The following is a 24,843-nucleotide window of genomic DNA, read 5'->3' as shown; positions in this document are numbered from 1 at the left end:
GGACTTTGGGCAGCTCCTCTTTCATGGCTTTGTAATTTTCTTTACTCCACTGTAATACTAATACATCTGACATTATCTTCTCCCTCTCAAACTGCAGGGTGAAGTCCATCATATTATGATCACCGTTTCCTAAGGGTTCCTTTACCTTAAGCTCCCTTATCAAATCTGGTTCATCATACAACACCCAATACTGAATTGCCTCTTCCCTGAAAGGCTCAGCCACATGCAACTCTAAAAAGGCATTTAGTAGGCACCCCTTCTCTTGGGATCCAGCAGCAAACCGATTTTCTCAATCTATCTGCAGACTGAAATCCCCCATGACTATCCTAACACATTGCCTTTTTTTTAACATTCCTATTCCATCTCCCATTGGAATTTATACCCATATCCTGGCTATTCTTCAGAGGTCTGTATATAATTCACGTCAAGGTCTTTTAACCATTGCAATTCCTTAACTCTACCCATAAAGACGCAGCATCTTTCAAACCTGTGTCACTCTTTATCATTAGAAACTTTTGGGATCCTGTTTAATACTATCGGCAAACTTACTTTCTTATTCCATCTTTTCGTTCTTGATGACTTCTCAGCTGCCTTCTGTTGATTTTTAAAAGCTTCCCAATCCTCTGCCTTCCCATTAAACTATGAACTCTTTTTGGCTTTTATGTTGGCTTTGACTTCTCGCTTTGTAACTCCAAAACATAAAACTAATTGGAAGAAAAACAAGGGAGTCCAGAATTTGAGTCTAACTTCATTTTTACTTTAAGTAAAGAACGTACGTATGACGTGGAGGCGTAATGACATATGTTATTTAAGTACTTTTACATATAACCTGCAATGCATTATGTAAACAACAAAGAATACTTAAACAATATATTCACAATATTACTCAAATATTAAATTCACAACATACTCCTTACACCTACTCAAACTTCATCCTATAAAACTAAAGCCAGAATGACATTCCTTTTTATTTTTTATTTGTTATCTTTTTATTTGGTAAGCTTGCTAATAAAGTTTTTTGGAACAGAATTCAGATTCTGTACCCATTTACAATGAGTCTACGGTGATAACTCTTATCGCCATCAGAAATCTGTTCTACTTTGCTTGTCTACAGTATATTCCCATCACTGTTACTATTTGTTTTTCATTCTATAGTGCAATCCATAACTTCATTTGATAATCTTTCTAACATGATGTTCATTTACAGAGCTGCAAATATTGCCACTGCCACCCCACACCCTTTTTATCCTTTTCTTTATCATTCCTAAAGTAACATTAATCTCCCAGCTCTGCCCTTCTTTAAGCCACCTTCTGCCCCTCTCTCCTTCAACTTCCAGAACTGAAAATAACTGAAAAAGTTAACGTGTTCTTGATTAGTCAGAGTGTCAAAAGATACAAGGAGATGGCAAAAGAATGGGATTGAGAGGTATAATAAATTAGCCACGATGGAATGACAGAGCAGATTCAATGGGCCGAATAGCCTATTTCTGCTTCTGTGTCTTATAGAATTAAGATTCTCTGCAATGTCATTTCTAGATAAAGTGCCCTATTCTTTCCACATATTCAATCATGATTTTACTGAAATTTTGAAACAATAAATATTGGACTATTTCATCTTGAACTACATCTCACTGCAATTGATAGATACATGAAATATACAAATCAGTGAACTCCAACTGTTTCAGCAAACAATTTCACAGCTCCAAAAGGGGAAACAGGTATCTCTGATTCTCAATAAAAGAAAGTAACACCAACTTCAGTGACTATCATCATTAATAATGTTTTATCCTTTAAAACCAATTATACCAATATCATTCTATCTATCCAATCATAAAACTAAAAATGCCAACATTAGAAATTCAACAGCTTTCTCTGTATAAAGTCATTTTAATTACATCTAACTGCACCCTTCTCAAACAGGCACAGATACTGTCTCCTCAATACAATCACATCTCCACTTTCACTGCATAACCACTTTGTCTATAGGGTGGCAGTTAGTGCAATTGCTTTACAACATCTGTTTTCAACTCCCAAAGCTGTCTGCAAGGAGTTTATATTCTCTCCATGATTGCATGGATTTCCTACAGATCCTCCATTTTCCTCACAAATTCCAAAGAGGTTCGGGTTAGTAAGCTATGGCCATGCTATTTCGGCGCCAGAATCAAGGCCACACTTGCAGGCTGACTCCAGCATAACTCTGTGTTTTGATTTGACACAAACTTCACATTTCACTTTATGTTTCAGTGTTTCAAGGTACACGTGACAAAATAAGCTCTTCTTTCAATCTCAGTAGGGGTGACCCTTGCTTCCAGTTACCTGTCACTAATTTTCCATTCCATTCCCACTCTGATGTTCTTACTTTTAGCCAATGAAGCCCAATGCAAACTTTAAGAATGGCAAATCAGGGAGCTCCATACGGAAATGAACAGTTTTGACAAATTAATGTTAATAGCTCACTTGTGATTACTAGAATATCTTTATAAGTATTGCTGAGAGAACTGACATATTTGTCCCTCTTGTTACATAATATATTACACAAATATATTCTTCTGTAACCGCTCAGATGACTGTCAGTGTCACAATATCCTTGGTGAGGGAAACTTGTTCATTTATCATGGTGTGGTGTCATACTCTTCACATGTTAATGTGTATTCAATATAACTGGTCGACTTACTCATCTAATGTGAAATAATGGAAATGCAGTTCTCAGATTTTATTAAAGCCTTATTTACATAAATGACTACATAAACCAATCCTACCACAAATCAAAGGCAACTCACTTTTTGATTCCACAACCACAGTATAAGTCAGGAATGTATTGGAATGAGCTTGTCTAAATTAGACCAGCTCCAACAAAGCTTAAGTTACATCAACAATATCCAGGATAAAGCACCTGCTCAAACATCTTCAACATCCTTGCTCTCTGCTGCAGGTGCACAGTGGTGTACCACCAAGTCAAACATCAAATCACCTATCCTTCATCATGGCTTGGTTAAAAATTCTGAAACATCCCTACCAAATAGTACTTTTAATAGTACTAGCAAAAAAATCGCACTGATTCAAGAAATATATTCACCATTATCAATCTGACATTTTCAGTAACAGCCACATTCAATTAATGAGTAAAAAGAGCTCAAATGGCATTTTGGCATTCAGCTGTGCTTTTCCCAATATTTCCAAATAACCAGGCACTTTAGCTGCCCTGACCAACAAAATCTATACAATACAAAATCCCATTTCACATTGCTGTTCCAGGCACTATTTTACGTAAAAAATAGAGAATGCTGCAGGCACTCAGCAATTCAAGCAGCAACCTTGAAAAAGAAAAGAAAGGTTGAAATTTCAGGTCAAGAAGGGTCGATATTTCATGGTAATGACCTGTTGAGTTTTCCTAGCCTTCTCTATTATTATTTTAGACTTCAAACCTTGTAGGTTTTTTTTTCCCTCTATGCACTTTCCTGGTACGGGGAACAAAACAAACAGTATTTTGTTAATAACCAGTATCCTAAAATTGCCTGTTTAATCACAAAATTTGAGCATCAGAGGCCCAAAAAATCTTCAAATGGAAGCTCAGTACAGGGAATTCATATGTCAGAATTCCCTGTGTATAAGTCAATGAACGTTACTTAGTCACATGAAGAATTATAATTAATACATGGGACAAATTAATGACTTAGCTAATGTTCGACAGTCAATCAAGCATTTAAAAACATGACCTTAAACACCTGGAGATACAAAAAGTCTTCTCTTTAATAAATAAGTGAAGTACTTATAATCCATTTACAGTTGTGTATTTAAATTAATAGATTCTAAGGAAGTTTTACTATATCCTACAGTTAATCTGTAGCAATCTCTCTGGTTCTTGGAATAAAACTCTGAATCTGCCTTGATTGGTTCCTATTGGCACATCTGATCCAGAGAATATATAGAAAATAGAGATTTACAGCCCTCTAGCCCACAATGTTGTGCCAACCATGTAACCTGCTCTAGAGACTGCCTAGAATTTCCTAGCCCATAGCCCTCTATATTTGTAAGCTACATTTACCTATCTAAGACGATTTAAAAGACCATACTGTATCCGCAAATATGGTTTTCTTAACTAGAAGTCCAACCAATAATAAGGTATGGTATTTTGAAAGCAGACCTTAAGTCCATACAATTCTGCTCCATTTATAATCGTACCTCCCCTTTGCCACTTCAAGCCAGCATTATTTGGTATGCCTGTTGTAGGCATTTGTAGAGAAAATCAAGAGTTTATTCTTGTAAGAATATTTGAAAAATGATAGTCTGCCATCTATACTATATTTGCAATGGTCTATCCCTGGGTTTCTTCAGTGAAAATCCTCAAGGCTAAGACTTCCAACAATACTTCCAAATGATGAGAATCCTTTCAAAAGGCAAGCAAAACACAACACTGCTTTTTACCCCATATCCACCCATTCCTCTCAAACATGCCTTTACTCTGCGTTAGACTGTGCCAGTACGTTGTTTCCTCACTGAGACTCAACAAGCCATGTATCTTTTCATCAAACTGAATGTTTCAAATCCAATCTGTCTGGGGCTTTTAAATGTCAAAAAAGTCAAAAACCCCTTTCTCAAAAGATACACACTGGGTCCTCCCTTGTTAAGAGAGTTGACAACATTTCAGTGGCTTATGCTTATCAGTTGAAGAAATGAAGGGTGTGCACAGTGCACTAATTTAATTTGAGGTTCTTTTTCACCTACACATACATAATATTATGCAATCATAAGTTTTTTAAGTTGTTGATCAACTTTGTTCACTATTGAGTTGGCATTTTCAGATCTGTTCTCTCTCATTCCACAAAGAAACATCAGTAAAAATGACAAATTCAATTTTTAAGATCAGTTTAATTTAACTTCTATCTAACTGCCTTCCTGAATCCAATAGAAAACAAAGAATTATATAGACATAACCTGGGGGAAACAAACTATAAAAAAGTTATCCTTTAATATAAACAACAGAAGATAACTTACTGAAACTTGTAAAGCGTCCATGAACTGCAAGCTGAAATATTCTGTCTCCACAAGGTCCAAATGATAAACAACTTGGTCAAAGAGATCTTGGCCTTTTGCATTTTTCTATGAAAATAAAGACCATATGAAATTTGAATTGTTGTTTTGAAGATTGAATTATATGAAAAACATAACCAAAGCAATCCTTATTGAAACCTAACATTCAGTACACTAAGACATTAATAAAATAAAATAACTCATTCATGCATAGTTACTTTTTTAAATTTTATTTTAGAGATACAGTGCAGAACAGGCCCTTCTGGCCTACTGAGCTGCACCGCCAAACAACCTCCCGCTTTAACCCTGGCCTAATCACAGAACAATTTACAATGACCAATTAACCTACTAACTGGTACATCTTTGGACTGAGCACGCAGTGGAAACAGATGCACTCATGGGGAGAGTGCATAAAATTGAACTTAGATGCCCAAATTTGTAATAGCACCATGCTAACTACTACGATAACAAGACGCCCCAATGTAGCTTTGATGCAGATGCATCTAAACTCCCATCTTGTAGTATTATGGATAAAGGCTATTAAATTATCTCACACACTATTCCTTATGCAATGATGCTGCCATCACCTTTTAATAGTATGTGCAAGTCTACTTGTAATTTTATGTTGACAATATGTTGAGGTACCACCACAATTACAACAAAGTGTACAACAATGTTCACTGATCCAATCAATAGTCACTTAAATTACTTATCCACAAATGCAAAATAAGAATAACTTGCGACTGTATGCATCAACCAATCAAGCTCCAGGCATAGCTGCTGAAACAGCCCTACAGACAACAAAACCAGAGAGCCTATTCTTGGAATGTCATATGCCTTCTGAAAGCTCACTGCTGTCAAAACGACTTGGAACTATCTTTAAATGTTTTTGACAATCCAAAACATTTAAGGACAGTTTAAATAGAGCTAAATAGTTGAAACAGGATGATTAAGAAGATAATAATCACTTCACAAGAAAGTTTAAAATATTAAGAAGTAATTTGGAAGTACAATTGAAACAAGAGAACTACTTTTCTAAAGCACCTGCATTTTTATCAAGATCCCACTCACGCAACCTATGCCAACCTCTCCTGGCATATTGTGAAGTGCCTTTACCATCCAAAACCACTAACTTTCACACTGCAATGAACCAAACTGCCCTCAAATGCTCAGATATTTACTGCCTGTCACAAGCAGGCACTAATACCACTGGAGGTTCTTTAATGGAGCATGAAATTTGCACATTTTACACACTCTGCGATACTCTGATTCAATGACAGTCTAAAAATTGGGAATATTAGTTTGTTATTTGACCAATATCTCAAAAATAACTGTCCTAAATTTAGTTTTTGCTTTTTCCCTATGATACAGGTAGATGAAACACTTCTTATAACCTCCTATTCTCTGGAGCAATTTTTCTCTCTAATTAATTTTGAGCAATTTTAGCTAAAACATAAATTACTGTACTTCTTCTGTAACTTACTTTAGAATCTTTAACAGAACTATAAATCTTAATCCCAATATTCCCTTCCCACTATTTCTGGTATTGTCTCATCTTTCTCTATGCATTTGCCTCTTATTTCCTGACAATTCTACTACAACTACTATTTTACAACAACTATCAGCTTTTTAATTTTTCCAACTGTGTAGCCACCAATGGGAATCTGGCTATCGATCTACTAGTTTTTGAAGCTCAAAGGAAATTTATTATAAAAGTATGCACAGTTTATGTCACCATATACTACCCTGAGATTCATTTTCTTGTGGGCATTCAGAGTCGATACAAATCAATGAATAATTACATACAAGCAAAGACCAACAAACAACCAATGTGCAAAAGAAGACAAACTGTGCAAATATAATAATAAATAAGCAAGTAATAAATAATACAAGAACATAAGAAGTGGAGTCCTTGAAAGTGAATCCATATGTTGTGGAATTAGTTCAGTGTTAAGGCGAGTGAAGTTATCCATGCCGGTTCAAGAGCCTGATGGTTGAAGGGTAATAACAGTTCCTGAATCTGGGGTGTGGGTCCTAAGGCCCCTGTACCTCCTTCCTGATGACAGCAGCGAGAAGAGAGCATGGCCTGGATGATGTGCAACCTTGATGATGGATGCTGCTTTTCTGTGGCAGCCCTCCTTGTAGATGTGTTCAATGATAGGGAGGATATTTTCTGTGATGGACTGGGCTGTATCCACTACTTTTTGCAGGTTTTTCTATTTATGGGCATTGGTGTTAAAATACCAAGCTGTGATGCAGCCAGTCAGGATACTCTCTACTGTGCATTTATAGAAATTTCTCAAAGTTTTAGATAACATGCTAAATTTGCAAACTTCTAGAGGTGCTGAAATGCTTTCTTTATAATTGCGCTTACACATTGGTCCAAGGATAGATCTTCTCAAATGATAATGCAAAAAAAGTTATTGTCCCTCTCCATCACCGCTCCCTTAATGAGGACTGGCTCATGGACCTCCAGTTTCCTTCTACAGTGAATAATCAGCTCCTTGGCTTTACTGCCATTCGGTCAGAGGTTGCTGTTATGGCACCTTTCAATCACCCTATCTGCCAATTTGATATCTCCTTTGATTTGGCCAACAGCAGTGTCGTCAGCAAACTTGAAGATGGCATTGGAGTGGTTGTTAGCCTCAAGATTTCAACGGTTTTCTGCAAGTGCTAAAAATTCAACTCAACAGTTCCAAAAGAAGGTTATGTTAAAGAAACAGAAAACAGACTGCTGGCGGAGCCCGTTATATTAAGCAGCAACAATGAAGGCAGAGGGATGGTCAATGTTTCAGGTGAACACCCTGAATCAGAATATATGCCATTCCTGGTAGACCTGTTGAGTTTCTCCCGCAGTTAGTTTTTTTCCCACTTCTGATTACAGCATCTGCAGTAACTTGTGCCTCCTCTTATATCAAGAAAGCTTAGCTTTAATATTCCCTTTTTGTCTCCTGAATTGTACCTGCTTTACACTTATTTTATCACCTTAAAAATTTCCTACTTTTTCTTCCACCTAATCTGGACAGGATTCTATTATTTCAAGTCAAAATTCTGATCTTTATTTTTCCTTTTCCATTCTTGCACCAAACTTACTTCAGTCATCACCTAAATTATCTTTCAGATCATTTCTTATATCTGCTTCAGAGAATTCTGTATATTTGCGGAAACAGCAACAAATTAAGAAAACACCTTAAGAACACTGCAACAAAGACACAACTTTCCCCCAAACTCAAATACAGTTAACGCAGAAGCATTACAATATTTTTAATGTTCCAAAACAACTATGAATAAAACATCATAAACAAAGCAAATTAACTTAAACAACACAAAATTGGGCAGTATGTCAGATGTATTGAAATTGTGTAACAAAAGATTTCTCCCAGCTGGATGTCTCAATCTAACTTGGTTAGTTTCATTTTTATTTAAATAATGTTGTATTCAAAAGCTATGTTACTCAAATATAAATGGATTAGAAATACTTACCATTAAAATGCATGAGCTTATCATTAATGATTTTAAGAAAAATAATTAAATTAGATACTTTGGTAAATCACTTGTTTTATCATTATAATTAAAAACCAATTAATTAACAAATTACGTCAAAGTAGGCAAGTCTTCGAAGATTTCATTTTGAAGAATACAAGCTGCCTCTAATTATACTCCAATTACAAGTCAAGACAATATACTGTCTTAATAAAACAAAAGCAAACCGTGTATACTAGAAATGCAGAATACAAACTGGAAATAGTAAAGAAATAGTCAGCAAATCAAGTAGCATCTTTGAAACATCAAAACAAGAAAAAGCTGAAGAAAATAGATATTAGGATGCAGAGAACAGAAGAAGGATGGAAGCGAAGAGAAGAAAAAGAAAAATTACCACCTGACTATATTAAGATTAAAGTACCACATTGTAGATGCAAGACAGTAGTAAGATCTGATATGACCATAAGCATAATGAGAACAAATTGAGGTTTATACAATTTTTTGGGTTTCTACAGCTCTTCCTCTAAAGTTTCAGTAATTAAAATAACTCTGCAAAAATTCACCCATTGTCACCTAGGAAGGAGCGAAAAAAAAAACAAACCATTGGTGGAACTCAATTGGTGAAGCAGCCACTATGGTAATAGCAAGAGGACTGACAATTCAGATGAAGACCCTGCATCAGCTAACAGTGTCTGCAATCTTGTGGCTCTATTTGTCTGGGAAGATTAGCAATACAGTAAAAGAGACATTTTAGAGAAAGTGCATGGATAGGAGGGCTTTGGAGAGGTACAAGCCAAATGCGAGCGAATGGATTTAGCTTGGTGGGAAGCATGGTCCGCATGGATGAGTCGGGCTATAGGACATGTTTCCATACCATAATTAGTCTACGATTCTAAGAGGTCTTACTTCAAATAGCTGGCTAACTTAATGGCCATGAAGCTACAGTTAAACTAATGTTCATAGTGGTGAGGCTGTTAGCAGTTACTATTTTTTCAAACAGCCACCTAACATAGTTAAATGTGAAAATCATTAAGGTGACAGTGAGTGGCTCCTCTGAACTCCTTGCTTTACTGGCATTTGCTAAAAGGCTTGGCATTGAAAACACACAAAATGACATGACGTTTGATGCAGACCAACGTTGCCAAAAATAAACTGCAACTTGTTTGTTCAAACTCAAGCTAATTTTAAATTGTATGACAAGTATTAATTAGCACTAAACAATCTCCCTACCACTGAAAAACAACACTAATAAGTTTAACTCCTCAACTTTTTAATTAGCAATGACCACATAAAAAATTAAATATATTTTATATAACTTTTTCATGTCCTCTCTCTTATATTCAGTTCTTTCTTTCCCATTTACCTTTTTGTCCGTATTGTAGCAGTTAATTATATATTCTATTATTTTTCAACTTGGGCTTTTAATGTTTACTTTTTAATTTCATGGTTGATGGGACAAGTATTTGCTTATACAGTTACACAGGACCCAAAATCCTATGGTTTATTTAGGTTAGTTGACACAGTTTATTGAAACTTGATCAAAAGTTGTCTTCTAATCAAATTATGAAATGTAAAATGCAAACTGCAGCTACTAACCATTTCCTGCAAGTGAGCAAAAATGGCCTTAAGCATACATTAAGCATATAAATGATTTCATAATGATCCAGTAATCAGTTCAAAATACTTTTAACATAAAGGGTAATACTGATATGGGATTACCTTTAAATTGGAAATTTAATGGAAAGAAGCTGCAGAGGGTTGCAAATTTAATCAGCTCATCTTGGGTACTAGCCTACAAAGTACCCAGGACATCGTCAAGGGGTGGTGTTTCACATCCATTATTAAGGACCTCCAGCACCCAGGACATGCCCTTTTCTCACTGTTACCATCAGGTAGGAGTACAGAAGCCTAAAGGCACACTCTCAGCTATTCAGGAACAGCTTCTTCCTCTCTGCCATCCAATTCCTAAATGGACATTGAACCCATGAACACTACCTCACTTTTTAAATATATTATTTCTTTTTTTTCAAAATTTTTAATCTATTCAATATATGAATACTGTAATTGATTCACGTATTTATTGTTATTTTTTCTCTTCTACATTATGTATTGCATTGCACTGTTGCTGCTAAGTTAACAAATTTCACAGGCCAATGATAATAAACCTAATTCTGATTCTAAAATATTTTATTTCCATTTTTGCTTCAAGTCAGTATTTACTCATTGTTCAGAAGACTTAATCAAGAAACGCATCAAATGTTAAGATCTGTAAACACAGGCAATTCAAACTAACATGTTCTTTTCCTCAATAAATACAACAAATACACTCTGATCAGAGCCCTCTGATAAATATTTGCTTTGCAGCATGCATTTGCTTTACGCATGTTCATGCGGAGCAGAGGTCAAGTATGTTTTCCCTTGAATGCAGGAAATTAAAAGGGGATATGATTGAGGGTATATATTATTAAGGGTACACTGCAGGAAACATTTCCTCACATCCAATGTAAGCAACACCAGGGGACACAGATTTAATGCATGGAATGACAGCTTTTAAGAGTGGATCTGAGAAGGACCTTTTCCATGCTGAGGGCCATGATTACCTGGAACACAATGCCAGAAATACATGCTAATTGTATTTGAATGCTTTATTTTATGCTTGAATTATGCATTTAAGGTAATATAAGGGGTTTAGGGTCATAACATGAGTCAGCCAACATAGAATGCCTATTTACTAATGTAGACATTTAAAATCTCTCTCCATCTGACTGGTTTTGTGTTCTCATATATAATAGTTTCCCTTAAGACTCAACTATGTTCCTTCAAATATTAAAAAAAACTCTGATGTGGTTAAGATCCCCCCACAAACACCAGGCACAGGTTTCTGCACCCCTACAAAACTCTGAGGCCCCAGTTCCTGTGCTCTCTTGAAACTCACCTGGCCCTATATCCAGTCCTTCTTTTAAACTTACAGCATTCAATAGGAAAAGTACAGTCAGCCCTCCTTACCCACGAATTTCACATCCGCAAATCGCGAAAACCTGTAAGTGCTTTCCAGCATGTGTTGTTCGAGCTTGTACAGACTTTATTTTTCTTGTCATTATTCTCTAAACAATGCAGTATAACAACTATTTTACATAGCATTTACATTGTATTAGCTATTATAAGTAATCTAGAGATGATTTAAAGTACACGGGAGGATGTGCATGGGTTATCGTGGATCGGGATTGGAAAAAAATCGAAGTTCTCTTACTAAGTAAGTCGGAACAGGTACATCCAGTATTATTTAGTGTCAGTTAGTCAAACATTTGTCTTAGAATATAGTACATATTTTACCTTTCTATGCATATAAAACGCTTAAGAACATATGTTTCAGCACCGGGCTCAGGAACAGAAGTTTCCAAGTTCAATCTAGTGACAGACCGCTTTCAAGTGCACACTCCAAACTGTGATGTGGAGGATCAAAAACCCAAAACCCAATAATTAAACCACTGCATTGCTTAATAATAATTGTAGCTTTCATCGGGGCACAGCCTTTCTCACTTTGTCCTTTAAAATTGTTCCAATCGTTGACCGATGTAGCCTAACGCTTTTCCAGTGACCAACGGCGTTTCACTTCTTTCGGATCGCTTTATTATTTCCACTTTATTTTCAATCGTGATCGGATTATTTTCGTGAACAGAAACACTGCAGATTCAGAGCTCTGGCGCCGTTTCCTAATGTCCAATGCACTGAGACAGGTTAAATAAGGTCTGGGATTACACTGGGTCCTAAAGTCCACCACATTGAGACAGGTTGAATAAGGGACTTGAGCATCCGCGAATTTTGGTATCCGTGAGGGGTCCCGGAACCAATCCCTCACAGATAAGGATGGCTGACGTATAATATTACTCTGGAATATCCTTAAATAAGTGAACTGAAAGTATGTTGACATGTTTGTTGGAATAACATCCATTGATCATTACTTTCATGTTTCATCTTTTCTCATGGCACTGTAGTAGCTTTCTGCTTTTTTTAAAAGCTTTCCAAACCTCAAGCTTTACATTAATTATTGCTATATTATATGCCCTCTGTTTTACTTTTATGCTGTCATTCACTTCTCAGGTCAGTCACAATTATCTCATCCTTCCTTTAAAACGCTTAAAGACAAACCAATCTTGCATCTTCCTCCCAGAAACTCCAGCCATTGCTGCTTTACTGCCATGCCTTCCAATCATCTGGCCAGCAAACTTCTCAGACCTCTGTGGTTAACTTAATTTTCACTCTCGCAAACAACAGGATGAATTCTGTCAGAATGTGATCACTGCCTAAGGATTCCTTCAAGGTCCCTAACAAATCCTTCTGACAGTCTGATCAAAAAGTTCCAAAACCTAGGCCTCTGTACCTCTCTCTGCAACTTGATTCTTGTCTTCCTCACTAGAAGACAAGTCTGTGCGCATTGGAAATAATATCTCCACCTCATTGATAGTCAACGTTGTGCTTATTCTCTGCTCTACTCCCTCTACAACCATTTTGGCACAGCCCAAATGCCATCTATAAATTTGCCTATGACACAACTACTGTTGGCAGAATTTCAGAAGGTGATAAGAAAACTCACAGGTGTGTGATAGATCAGCGAGTGTCACAGTAACAACCTTGCTCTCACTATCACGAACACCAAGGAATTGATTGTAGACTTCAGAATGGGTAAGACAAGGGAACACACACCAGTCCTCTTCAAGTGATTGATTGGCAGTGGAAAGGTTGAGCAATTTCAAGTTTCTGGGTGTCAACATCTTTGAGGATCTACCCTGGGCCCAACATTCTGATGCACAGCTGTGACTATATTTAATTAGGAGTTTGAAGAGATTTGGTATGTCACAAAAGTCATTTAAAAACGTCTACAGATATACCATGAAAAGCATTCTAACTGGCTGCATCACCATCTGGTATGGGGGAGGGGCACTGCACAGGATCAAAACAAGTTGCAAAAAGTTGTAAACTTAGTCAGCTCCATCATGGGCACCAGCCTCCCCAGCGTCACGGACATCTTCAAGTAGAGATGTCTCAAAATGGTGGCATCCATCTTTAAGGATCCCTATCACTCAGGATGTGCCCTCTTCTCATTGCTACCATCAGCAAGGAGGTACAGGAGCCTGAAGGCACACACTCAACGATACATACTTCTTACTGTAATTAACAATTTTTATTATGCATTGCAACGTACTGAGTGGAAAAGCAAATTGCATAGAAAATACGGAGAGTCTACAGAGAGATATAGATAGGTTAAGTGAGTGGGCAAGCGTCTGGCAGATGGAGTACAATGTTGATAAATGCGAGATCATCCACTTTGAAAGGAAAAATGCAAGAGCAGATTATTATTTAAATGATAAAACATTGCATCAAGCTGCTGTGCAGAGGGACAGGAGTGCTTGTGCATAAATCACAGAAGGTTGGTTTGCAGGTGCAGCAGGCTATCAAGAAGGCAAATGGAATGTTGGCCTTCATTGCTACAGGGATTGAATTTAAGAGCAGGGAGGTTATGCTGCAACCGTACTGGGTACTGGTGTGGCCGCACCTGGAGAACTGCATACAGTTCTGGGCTCCTTACTTGAAGAAGGATATATTGGGTTAGCAGGTGGTACAGGCGAGGTTCACCAGGTTGATTCCAGTGATGAGGGGGTTAGGCTATGAGGAGAGATTGAGTCGCCTGGGACTGTACTCACTGGAATTCAGAAGAATGAGAAGAGATCTTATAGAAACAATTATGAAAGGGATAGATAAGATACAGGCAGAAAAGTTGTTTCCATTGGTAGGTGAGACCAGAACTAGGGGACATAACCTCAAGATTCGGGGCAGTAGATTTAGGATAGAGATGAGGAGGAAATGCTTGTCCCAAAGAGTGGTGAATCTATGAAATTCTCCGCCCAATGAAGCAGTGGACGGTAGATTTTTGCATAGTAGGGGAATTAAAGGTTATGGTGGAGAGCAGGTAGGTGAAGATGAATCCATGGCCAGATCAGCCTTGAGTTTATTGAATGGCGATGCAGGCTCGATTGGCCAGATGGCCTACTCTTGCTCCAATTTCTTATGTTCTTACATTGTTCCTACCAACCAGTATGTCTTTGGACTGTGGAAGAAAACTGGAGCACTGGGAGGAAACCCAAGTGATCACAGGGAGAACGTAGAAACTTTCAGGTAGTGGCAGAAATTGAACCCAGTTCACTAGTACAGTAAAGTGTTGTGCTAATCACCACACTCCCACATTCTGTCTTTAAATGCATGGATTTCCTCCTTGTGCACCAGTTTCTTTCCAAATAATTTGCTACCATCAATTTATCTTCGTGTAGATGGATGGGTTGTGCAGGGAAGTAGTAGTCAATGGAATTGCTATAAAAGTATGCTGGTGGTCTGTATGGTTTCAAAGTTCAAAGTAAATTTATTACTAAAGTACGTATGTGTCACCATATACTATCCTAAGATTCATTTTCTTGCGGACATTCATAGTAAATGAAAACACACAATAGAATCAAAGAAAATCCGCACACATAAACAGACAAATAACCAATGTGCAAATAACAGCAAACTGTGCAACACAAAAGTTGAGTCCATAAATTGTGGAATCAGATCAGTGTTGGGGTGAGTGAAGTCATCCTCTGAATTAGGATGGTTCAAATCCTAATTTGATGGTTAATGGTTGAGGAAACCATTGGTGGTTTAAGGAAAAATAATGCTCCTGAACTTGATGGTGTGGGGCCTGAGGCTCCTGTACCTCCTTCCTGATGACAGCAGTGAGAACAGACACCTGGATAGGGGGAGTCCCTGATGATGGATGCTCCTTCCCTGTAACAGAACTCTTTGTAGATATGTTCAATGGTGGGGAGCGCTTTACCATGACAGACTGGGCTGTATCCATATCTTTTGTTTTTCCTTTTCCATTCAAGGTCATTGGTATTGCCATGATGCAATCAGTCAGTATACTATTCACTTTGCCTATTGAAGTTTGACAAAGTTTGAGATGACGTGCCAAATCTTTGCAAACTTCTAAGACTCGGTAGGCTGAAAGGTCCATTTCCATCAAGTACAGTATGAGTATAGCCCTACCTAGATGCTCGACAACCCAAGGACTGATAGGCTATCAAGGGTATTCAGGATTACAGAGGTTACAATAAGAGCATCCATCATCGCATTAAATGGTGCAACAGATTCAAGGGGGACACTGACAAACTACGAAGGGTCTTGGCCCGAAACATCAACAGTGCTTCTCCTTATAGATGCTGCCAGGCCTGCTGTGTTCAACCAGCATTTTGTGTGTGTTGCTCCTAGTCTATTTGGAATGAAGCACTACATCCGGAACCACACACACAAAATGCTGAGGAACTCAGCAGGCCAAGCAGCATCCAGGGAAATAGACAAACAGTTGACGTTTCAGGCCAACAAATGTCTTCTGCTTATTCATTTCTATGGATTCTGCCTGACCTGCTGAGTTCCTCCAACATTTTGTGTATGTTGCTTTGAATCGCCAGCATCTGCAGAATTTCTTGTGTTTACTATATCAAGAAGATTTTACATTCTCTTTATGCATCTTCTATTAACCACGTGATGAACAAAAGCTTTTTAAAAGTCTTGCCAGAAATTGACGTCAAAATCTTTATCACAAACCTAGTCAAATGTTGAGGACTCTGATGTCATACTTTGAATTTCAAAAATTCTTTAAAGGCTGTTCGATTTAATAACTGACGGCAATTATCAAAATAGCACTCTTCAAATGAAATATGTGATACTGTAACAATGCTGCAGTGTTTATCTGGATAAACAATATTTCAAATTTCTTTTTCCTTGGTTCGTTTGGCTACATTCTTTGCTTGCTTTGTACAATTAAATACATTTTAACTATGTCCCATCACACTGTCGGATAAAACAGAGTGCATCCAGTGTCACAATGAACTGTTGTTTTCACTGCAGTTGATAAGCTGTTGTGACTTGCTTGTCAAGAGAAGGTACAAAATAAGACCTATTCATCTATTTTACATTTTTATCTCATTTTCAATTTAATTCTCTTATTATGTTTTGTCCTATTTAATCATGGGAAATATTCTGATCCAAAAGTAATCAAGCGCAAGATATCCTGGAGCCCTTGACATCCGTTTTCTACAAACAATCACACCCTACTCTCCACATATGCATTTATTTATCTATCAAAGGTGGTTTGTCTAGAATTGTCCATGAGAGCTACATACAAGGAATCAGTATTTCAATCATCTTGAGCCAATAAATAATGAACAAATGGAAAATGGATATATCAGATGATAGACAGATAAAATAGAATGTACTATTGAGTCCATGACAGAAGACCACTGCAGTGAGTCTGGAGGCAAATATGGCCCAGAAATTGTGATATGTTTTTTTTCCTAAGAACACCAGTGAATCACAAATTTTAAAACAAAAATTGGTTTGTTCTATGATTGCCTAATACTGTCCAAAAATAACTGATTTAATCAAGCCTAAGTTCCACAAACGCCATGATGAAATTGAACTCACATCACAATATCGTAAATCCAGGTCATTGGAGATGCAGTGGCAATACAATTAAACTAAATGGTAGATAGGAAGCTACACATTATCAATGCTTTGTTTTGCCTTTTGTCCTGAAAACACTGATTCTTATAAGCAGTAATAAGCAAGGGAGTCAGAACATGGTCCTTGCTCCTTAAATGTAATCAAATGGATCACACCTCATGACCTGCTAAGTTTCACTTTCATTTAATACTTTTCACCATTTCCAAAGGTTGTAGCTATCCACATAAAAGTAAGAAAGATTATGAGGAGCATCAATAGAGTAAATAGTCAAAATTATTTTCCCATTGTCATGGAGTTGTACACCTCAGAGACAGATCCTTCAGCCTAACTGGTCCATGCGATCAAGGTGCCCATCACAGCATTAGGTCCATAACCTTATAAACTTCTCCAATTCATATACAAATTGCAAACTGCCACTGATTAGCTTCAGGAAGACACCAATATATACCCAAGTAATTTCTTTAACATTAATCAACATATTTTGCTAATTCCAAACTCAGTGCCATGTCCTAACTGATCTCCAACAGTGACACAGTAGTGTTAGGAAAACAGCCTTTCTCTCAATGTCGCAAAAAAACAAAGGAGCTGGTTGTGGACTACATGAGGAATGGAGACAGGCTAGCCCCTATTGACATCAATGGATCTGGGGTTGAGTGGGTGAACAGCTTAAATTCCTTAGCATAAACATCATCGAGGATCTCTCATGGTCTGTGCATACTGGCTGTGTGGTGAAAAAGGCACAACAACATCTCTTTCACCTCAGACAACAGAAGAAATTTGGTGTGGGCCCCAAATCCTAAGAACTTTCTACAGGGGCACAATTGAGAGCATCCTGACTGGCTGCATCATTGCCTGATGTAGGAATTGTATTTCCCTCAATCGCAGGACTCTGCAGAAGGTGGTGTGGACTGACCAGCGAATCTGTAGATGTGAACTTCCCACTATTCAGGACATTTATAGAGACAGGTGCAAAAAAAGGGCCCAAAGGATAACTGGCAACCCGAGTCAACCCAACTATGACTTGGTAGCAGCCGGATGTCCAGCTGCTACCATCTGGGAAACTGTACTGCAGCATAAGAGCCAGGATCAACAGGTTCCAGGACAGCTTTTTCCACCACGTCACCAGACTGATTAATTCATGCTGACACAACGGTATTTCTATGTCATATTGACTATCCTGTTGTACATACTATTTATTATAAATTACACATTGCACATTTAGATGGAGACGTAACAAAGATTTTTAATCCTTATGTATATGAAGGACGTAAGTAATGAAGTCAATTCAATTCAGAAAACTGGAATGGCTAAACTTCAAAATCCATCATATAAAATCTGTACCACACACACAAAATGCTGGTGAAACACAGCAGGCCAGGCAGCATCTATAGGGAGAAGCGCTGTCAACGTTTCGGGCCGAGACCCTTCGTCAGGACTAACTGAAAGGAAAGATACTAAGAGATTTGGAAGTAGGAGGGGGAGGGGGAAATGCGAAATGATAGAAGACCGGAGGGGGTGGGATGAAGCTAAGAGCTGGAAAGGTGATAGGCAAAAGGGATACAGAGCTGCAGAAGGGAAAAGATCATGGGACGGGAGGCCTACGGAGAAAGAAAAGGGGAGGGGAGCACCAGAGGGAGATGGAGAATAAGCAGAGTGATGGGCAGAGAGAGAAAAAAAACAAACAACCAAATATGTCAGGGATGGGGTAAGAAGGGGAGGAGGGGCATTAACAGAAGTTAGAGAAGTCAATGTTCATGCCACCAGGTTGGAGGCTACCCAGCCAGTATACAAGGTGTTGTTCCTCCAACCTGAGTGTGGCTTCAAAAAAATCTGTTAGGTCTCTGCATGCCCTGTCAAAAAATGAGAACATATTCCCACGTCAGTAATAAACATTGTGCCCCTGGGAGTTCCTTTCTTGTTTATGACCAGCATCACAAAATTCTTTCACTAATGCTTGAAAATAACAAATAGTTTTAGCCTTTGCCAGAAAAAAAAAATCTAACCTATTCTACACATCTCAAAAGCCTTTGCAACAATTTCTACACATTAAAATTGTATATGGATGTAAGGTTGAAGCAGGTTCATGGGTTTGGTGAGTGGGGCAGAAAACACTGATTACGAATAAGTACATAAATCATTTATTTACAAATGGTAAAAAAAATCAACCAAACACTTAAGCTCCCCCAAGTCACACAAACTGCAGAACTAAATATTCAACAGACAGACACTTAGTCAAAAGTGCATGCTGAGCATATTTTCCCAAGGGCTCTGTGCAGCATGCCTCAGACAAAGGAGAGAGAAGTCAAGCCTCTTACACGTGCTATTTTTCACACCTCAAGACACCTGAAAATGGAAACACAAGCCAACTAATGGGAAAAGAGCTTCACGATTTTAAACAAACCAATCACTGACCAGCATGACAGAAGCGGCTAGTGAATGGCAAATAAGATACATACACCTCTCAAAAGTCGCAATACCGTGACGATCTGGCCCTCAGACTAGCATGACCCTTGTAAACTTGCTGCTAAACTACATATAAAACACAGGTACAATACCCAGTACAGGAAACCCAAAAGTCACTTCCCAGTGTTCTACAGTAATCCACCAGCCTCCCATGGAGTGTAAATGCTAATAAGCTGGTCCCCTACTTATATCTTATACAGCAGCTCTCTGATGTGAACAGCCAGCTGAGTGATACTTCTTGACCCATCAAGAATGTCAGTCCAGCATTCTTAACTAATAACAGCACAAGTGCCACTTTGTGAGCAGGTTATCTAAGCTATCATTCAAAATCTTCCTTCCTCTGTCATAGTCTATTTACTATGCTGACTAGCATGGGTAAGGAGCTTATCCAGTAGTCCAAATGGAATCACTGATATTTAGCCCTGTAGATGGAAGATCAGCATTACTGCACATTTGTTGTCCAATGCTAAAGTCTCAGACTTAAAGAATTCAGTATTTTAAATCTATCAGCCTACTCTGCCACTAGACAGCATAAAGTTCAGCCTTCCTAACATTCCCAACATTACACTGAGGAGAAAAATATGCTTCTCAGATCCTGTGCAAAGTTAGACCTATCAAAAAGTGGAAACCTCTTTGTCCATGAGGATTGCTGAGGCATTTAGAAGATAAAGGATATTTTGCTTATGTTTAATATTCATTAAAGTAGCTTTTAAAAGCATTTGTATAATAGAAATATTTAAAACCAATGAAAATCAGTCACAGCTTTTATAGCTGTTTGGGTTCAGCACAAAAACACAGGAAACTGTAGTAGACTTTTTAGCAGCCCTCATTCCTTATCCAACATTCACATAGACCAGGGATAATCTTTAACCTCATTACCACATTTCTAGCCCATGACACTCAATATTTCAACTTTCATCAATTTCCATTTCAAATATATTTAGCAACTGAGCTCCCAACAATCTTCTTGAGAAGCAGTTCTGAAAATCCATTGTCCTCATCATGAATACATTTTTGCCCTTCTGTTTTGAATGGCCATATCTTTTTTGTTTGAGACTGTAGTCCCTGTTTCTGGACACCCCATTAAGAGAAAATATCAGCTCTTTATCTATGGAAAGGATGCTGCTTGACCTACTGAGTATCTCCAGCATTTTGTGCATCTATCTATCGTGTCCCTTAAGAATTTTGAGTGTCTTCATGCTGTGCTGTTAAAAGACCCTGCTAGTATACTGCCAAGATAACTCAGACAACCATTCTGCTTATGGGAACCATAGGCAGCCATATGAAGTAGAGGACCAGATCACCAAGATGCAAACCACTACTGATACCTGGGAAATGACCTTTCCTCATCTGGATAATGGAATGATTGTTGCAGTAACAGTGCTAATATCTCTAGGTTCAAATAGGACCACCAGGAAAACCTAGCTATAATAGCTATGTCATGACACTTACATGTCTGTGTATCTATGACACATATAACACCTATAATTAAAGAACAGTGGATGTCCATGCTAGTTAGCTAACACCAGTTTAAATATATTTATCACCTTACTGACATGTGGTAAGCTTTGGAGGAGGGTAAAAATAATCTGACACTAAACCAGGGAAGGAAATGTAACAGAGGAAATTAAATGTTACAGGGATAAGTCTAAAAGTGGCATAACATAAGGAGTGAATGATTGAGAGATACAGGAAGGCAACTCAATGGACGACAGCAAACAAAATTGGAGATACACAAGAGGTCAGAATTGCAGTTATCACTGGTATTTATAGTGGTATGTAAAATTTTAAAGAAGTGGAAAAACAAGACTGAAGAGAAATTACAGAACAAAAATCACCACGAGAGGTAGCAGCCTTTCACCTCCTTGTTTACTTATCTACCGTACTTCCTCCTGCTTAAAATATTCAAAGATTCTGCTTCCAGATTTATTCAAGGAAGTGCTGTTGACTCATAAAACTCAGAAAAAAACTGCCTCAAATCTTAAAGTTCTTGTTGTTTTTGAGGGTCACTTATCAATAGTGGCTTTGTTGACCAGTGACCCCCCCCCCCCAACCCAAGCTCCCTTTTCTCCCACAACAGGAAACATCCCTTCCGTATCTACCTTGCAAAGATTCCTTTGAATCTTGTGTGCTTTAATCAAGACTCTGCTCAATTTTATAAATTCTAGCAGAATCAACATATCCTCAAGGCAAGTTATTCATTTCAGGTGTTGGTCTGGTAAGCAATCTTTGAAGTACTTCTAATACACGAATATCTTTCCTCAAATAAGGAGACCAATACTGTACACAGTACTCCAGATGTAGCCTCACTAATGCCCAAGAAACCTGATGCATAATCTTCCAACTCCCTCAGCAACATACGATAAGATTCCAAATAAAGGGAACATTAACAATGCCTGGATTCTAGCCTTTTGGGAGTCATGGCTGGTGGGGGGAGGGGGGATGGAGTTGTCAGCAGAGCATTTGGGGCAGAGGTCGGCAACCTGCGGCTCCAGAGCCACATGCGGTTCTTTGATCTCTGTGATGCGGCTCCCCGTGGTTTGTTAGCTTTTGAAATGTAATTCGAAATTTGAAGATTATGGTGATCTTGTACTTTGCGGAGACACCGTTTCCTGGCACATCCGAACAATTAGCCACCGTTCCGACTAAGGGAGATAGCCTACGGGGGTTTGTGAGTACGTGTCTTTTGGAGCATCCGCGCCCATGGGGACGGGTTGAGGGAGGCTTTAAAGCAAGGCTGTTTAGTTCGAATAAAGTTACCTTTGACTGCAGTCTTTATTTTAGCGCTGCATGTAGCGCTACACCGCTACAACGTGTTTTTTATCGCTATTAATATACATCACAACTGCCAATGCCTGACACCCGCCAGTGCGCGCTTTCTTTTAATCCTTCGATCCAAGGTAGGCTACCTATGTAGTAACCTTCAACCCAACGTCTTTTTTTCGGAGTTCAAAATGTTTTTGTTGCATGCAGAAATGTAATTTCGTTTTCTCTGCAGGAGTTCATCAATTTCAAAAATGCAACACATTATAGTTTGTTTATACATAGCATAAAGGCAAAAAAAACCCGTTGTATGCAGTGTTATTTCATTTTGTGGCTCCCAGTGTTTTCTTTTCTGTGGGAAATGGGTCCATATTGGCTCTTTTAGTGGTAAACGTTGCCGACCCCTGATTTGGGGTAGCAGAATGGTTGTGGGGAAGCCAGGGATTGGGGAAGGAGCAGGTTGGAAGAAGAGAGATGAAGGGAGAATGGGAATTGAGGGGAGGAGGCAAGGGGGGGAAAGAAAGTGAAAGAGAGAGAGCACATTACTGATAGGAATGTTCTGCAGGGGACCTTGTACAAAATCCTGCCACCCCCCATTTGTATGAGAACATGGTCAAGTACTCAGCGCTCCTCTGCTGTCCCCACAACAATGAAATGATTAAAGTCATCTAATCAATACTGAAATAATATGCAACAAAAATTAGAATTATTTTGGTGGGAAGACTTAAAATCTTACAGGGGAGGAATTCACGTATAAAAGTGGCACAAATTTGTAAGCTGCAACACATTCAAAGACTTTAGAAAAGAAAAAGGACATTTAGACCAATATCCGTTCTTAATGTAGATTATAGATTATTTACCTCCATCATGGCCAAAAGATTAGAAGAGTTTCTACCCAAACTGATACATAAGGATCAGACAGTTTTTATACAATGCCAAACACAAGACAATATATGAAGAACACTTCACATTATGGATCATATACAAAAAAATAAAATCGAAGCAATAGTGATAAGTGTGGATGCTGAAAAGGCATTTGATTCAGTTAATTGGAATTCTCTTTACAGAGTTTTACATAGATTTGGTTTCCATGACACAATTATTAAAACTATACAGGCACTGTATGACAACCCTACTGCTAGGATTAAAATCAATGGATATTTATCTAATAGTTTTAGAAAGGGGCATGAGACAGGGTTGTGCATGGTCACCGCTACTCTTCGCATTATATCTGGAACCATTAGCTCAATATATAAGACAAAATGAAGATATCAGAGGAATTTCTATTAAAGGGACAGAGCATAAATTGGCCTGTTAAGCGGATGACATTTTGATCTATCTCAGGCAACCATCATACTCTTTACCTAAATTGATGCAAGCCTTTGAACAATATGGTCAATTATCAGGATAGAAGATCAACATAGATAAAACCCAAGTACTTTTATATAACTATAGCCCACCAAGAGAAACTGGAAGTAGATATCCCTGGGCATAGCAAACAACGTCTTTCAAATATTTGGGCATCATTATGCCAAAAGATTTGGCAAAATTATCAGAATGCAATTATTTGCCTATATATAAAAAAAATTAAGGAAGCTCTACCAAGATGGAACCTAATTCCTTTTTTTAGTCTCAGTTCAAGGATTGAATCTATTAAAATGAATATACTGCCCAGACTATTATATCTCTTTCAAAACCTACTAATAGAGATGAATCAAAATCAATTCAATGAATGGAACAAAATGTTATCAAGATATATATGGCAAGGTAAAAGGCCTAGTGTTCATCTCAAAACTTTGCAATTAGCCAAGGAAAAGGGGGGATAACCTTTTAACCTTCTCTTAGAGATTATTCTGCAGCACAGTTGCGAGCTGTGATATGCTGGTGTAACCCGTCATATGATGCTCAATGGAAAAACAATGAAGAGAGGATACTTTCCATCCCCATACAGGCAATTTTGGCTGATAACAAACTACAAAGTTACATAAATACAATTGATAACCCACGGGTGAAATGGACTCTTAAAATATGGAAAACTATTATAAAAGAAAATAAACTAGAAGGAGATATTTCAATTCTTAAATGGTGTGCACATGACTCAAGATTTTACACCAAATAAACTGGATGCTAGATTTAAGGACTGGACAGCTAAAAGAATAACAGTTCTTTGCAATATATTGAACGAAAGAACACTGTTCAGTTTTGAAATGCTTAAAGAGAAACAGATTAGAAAAACAAGACTTTTATTGGTATTTACAGATGCAACAGTATGTTAATAGGATGGTTAAAAATGTAACCAAGGCAAGAACATGTTTGATAGAGCTATTTAGTAAAGCATATAATTCAGATAAAGGTAGTAGTGTAGCGGGGTGCTACAAGCAGCGCTAAAATTACGACACGGAGTCGGTAACTGCAGTCGAAGGAAAAACTCTATTCGAAAACTTCAGCCTCACTTTTAAGCCTCTGTCAACCGGCCCCCCATGGCGAAGAGGCTCCAAAGCTCTGTGCTCGCAAACCCCCGTAGGCTATCTAATTGTGAGTCGGTTC

General features: G+C 38.0%; 1 protein-coding gene across 1 annotated transcript in view; it reads right to left on the bottom strand.

Annotated features, from left to right (window-relative positions):
* LOC132395619 (band 4.1-like protein 4B) overlaps window positions 1-24,843 on the bottom strand; it is a 339,992-nt gene that overhangs the window by 224,775 nt on the left and 90,374 nt on the right. The window contains exon 2 of the mRNA XM_059972481.1: window positions 4,996-5,100. Coding sequence (XP_059828464.1) covers window positions 4,996-5,100 — 105 coding nt within the window. The remainder of the gene's footprint in view (window positions 1-4,995; window positions 5,101-24,843) is intronic.

This window comes from Hypanus sabinus, chromosome 6 (assembly GCF_030144855.1).
Source record: "Hypanus sabinus isolate sHypSab1 chromosome 6, sHypSab1.hap1, whole genome shotgun sequence".
Taxonomy (NCBI): domain Eukaryota; kingdom Metazoa; phylum Chordata; class Chondrichthyes; order Myliobatiformes; family Dasyatidae; genus Hypanus; species Hypanus sabinus.
The sequence above is the reverse complement of the archived record's forward strand: the minus strand, read 5'-3'. Positions and strand labels throughout refer to the sequence as shown.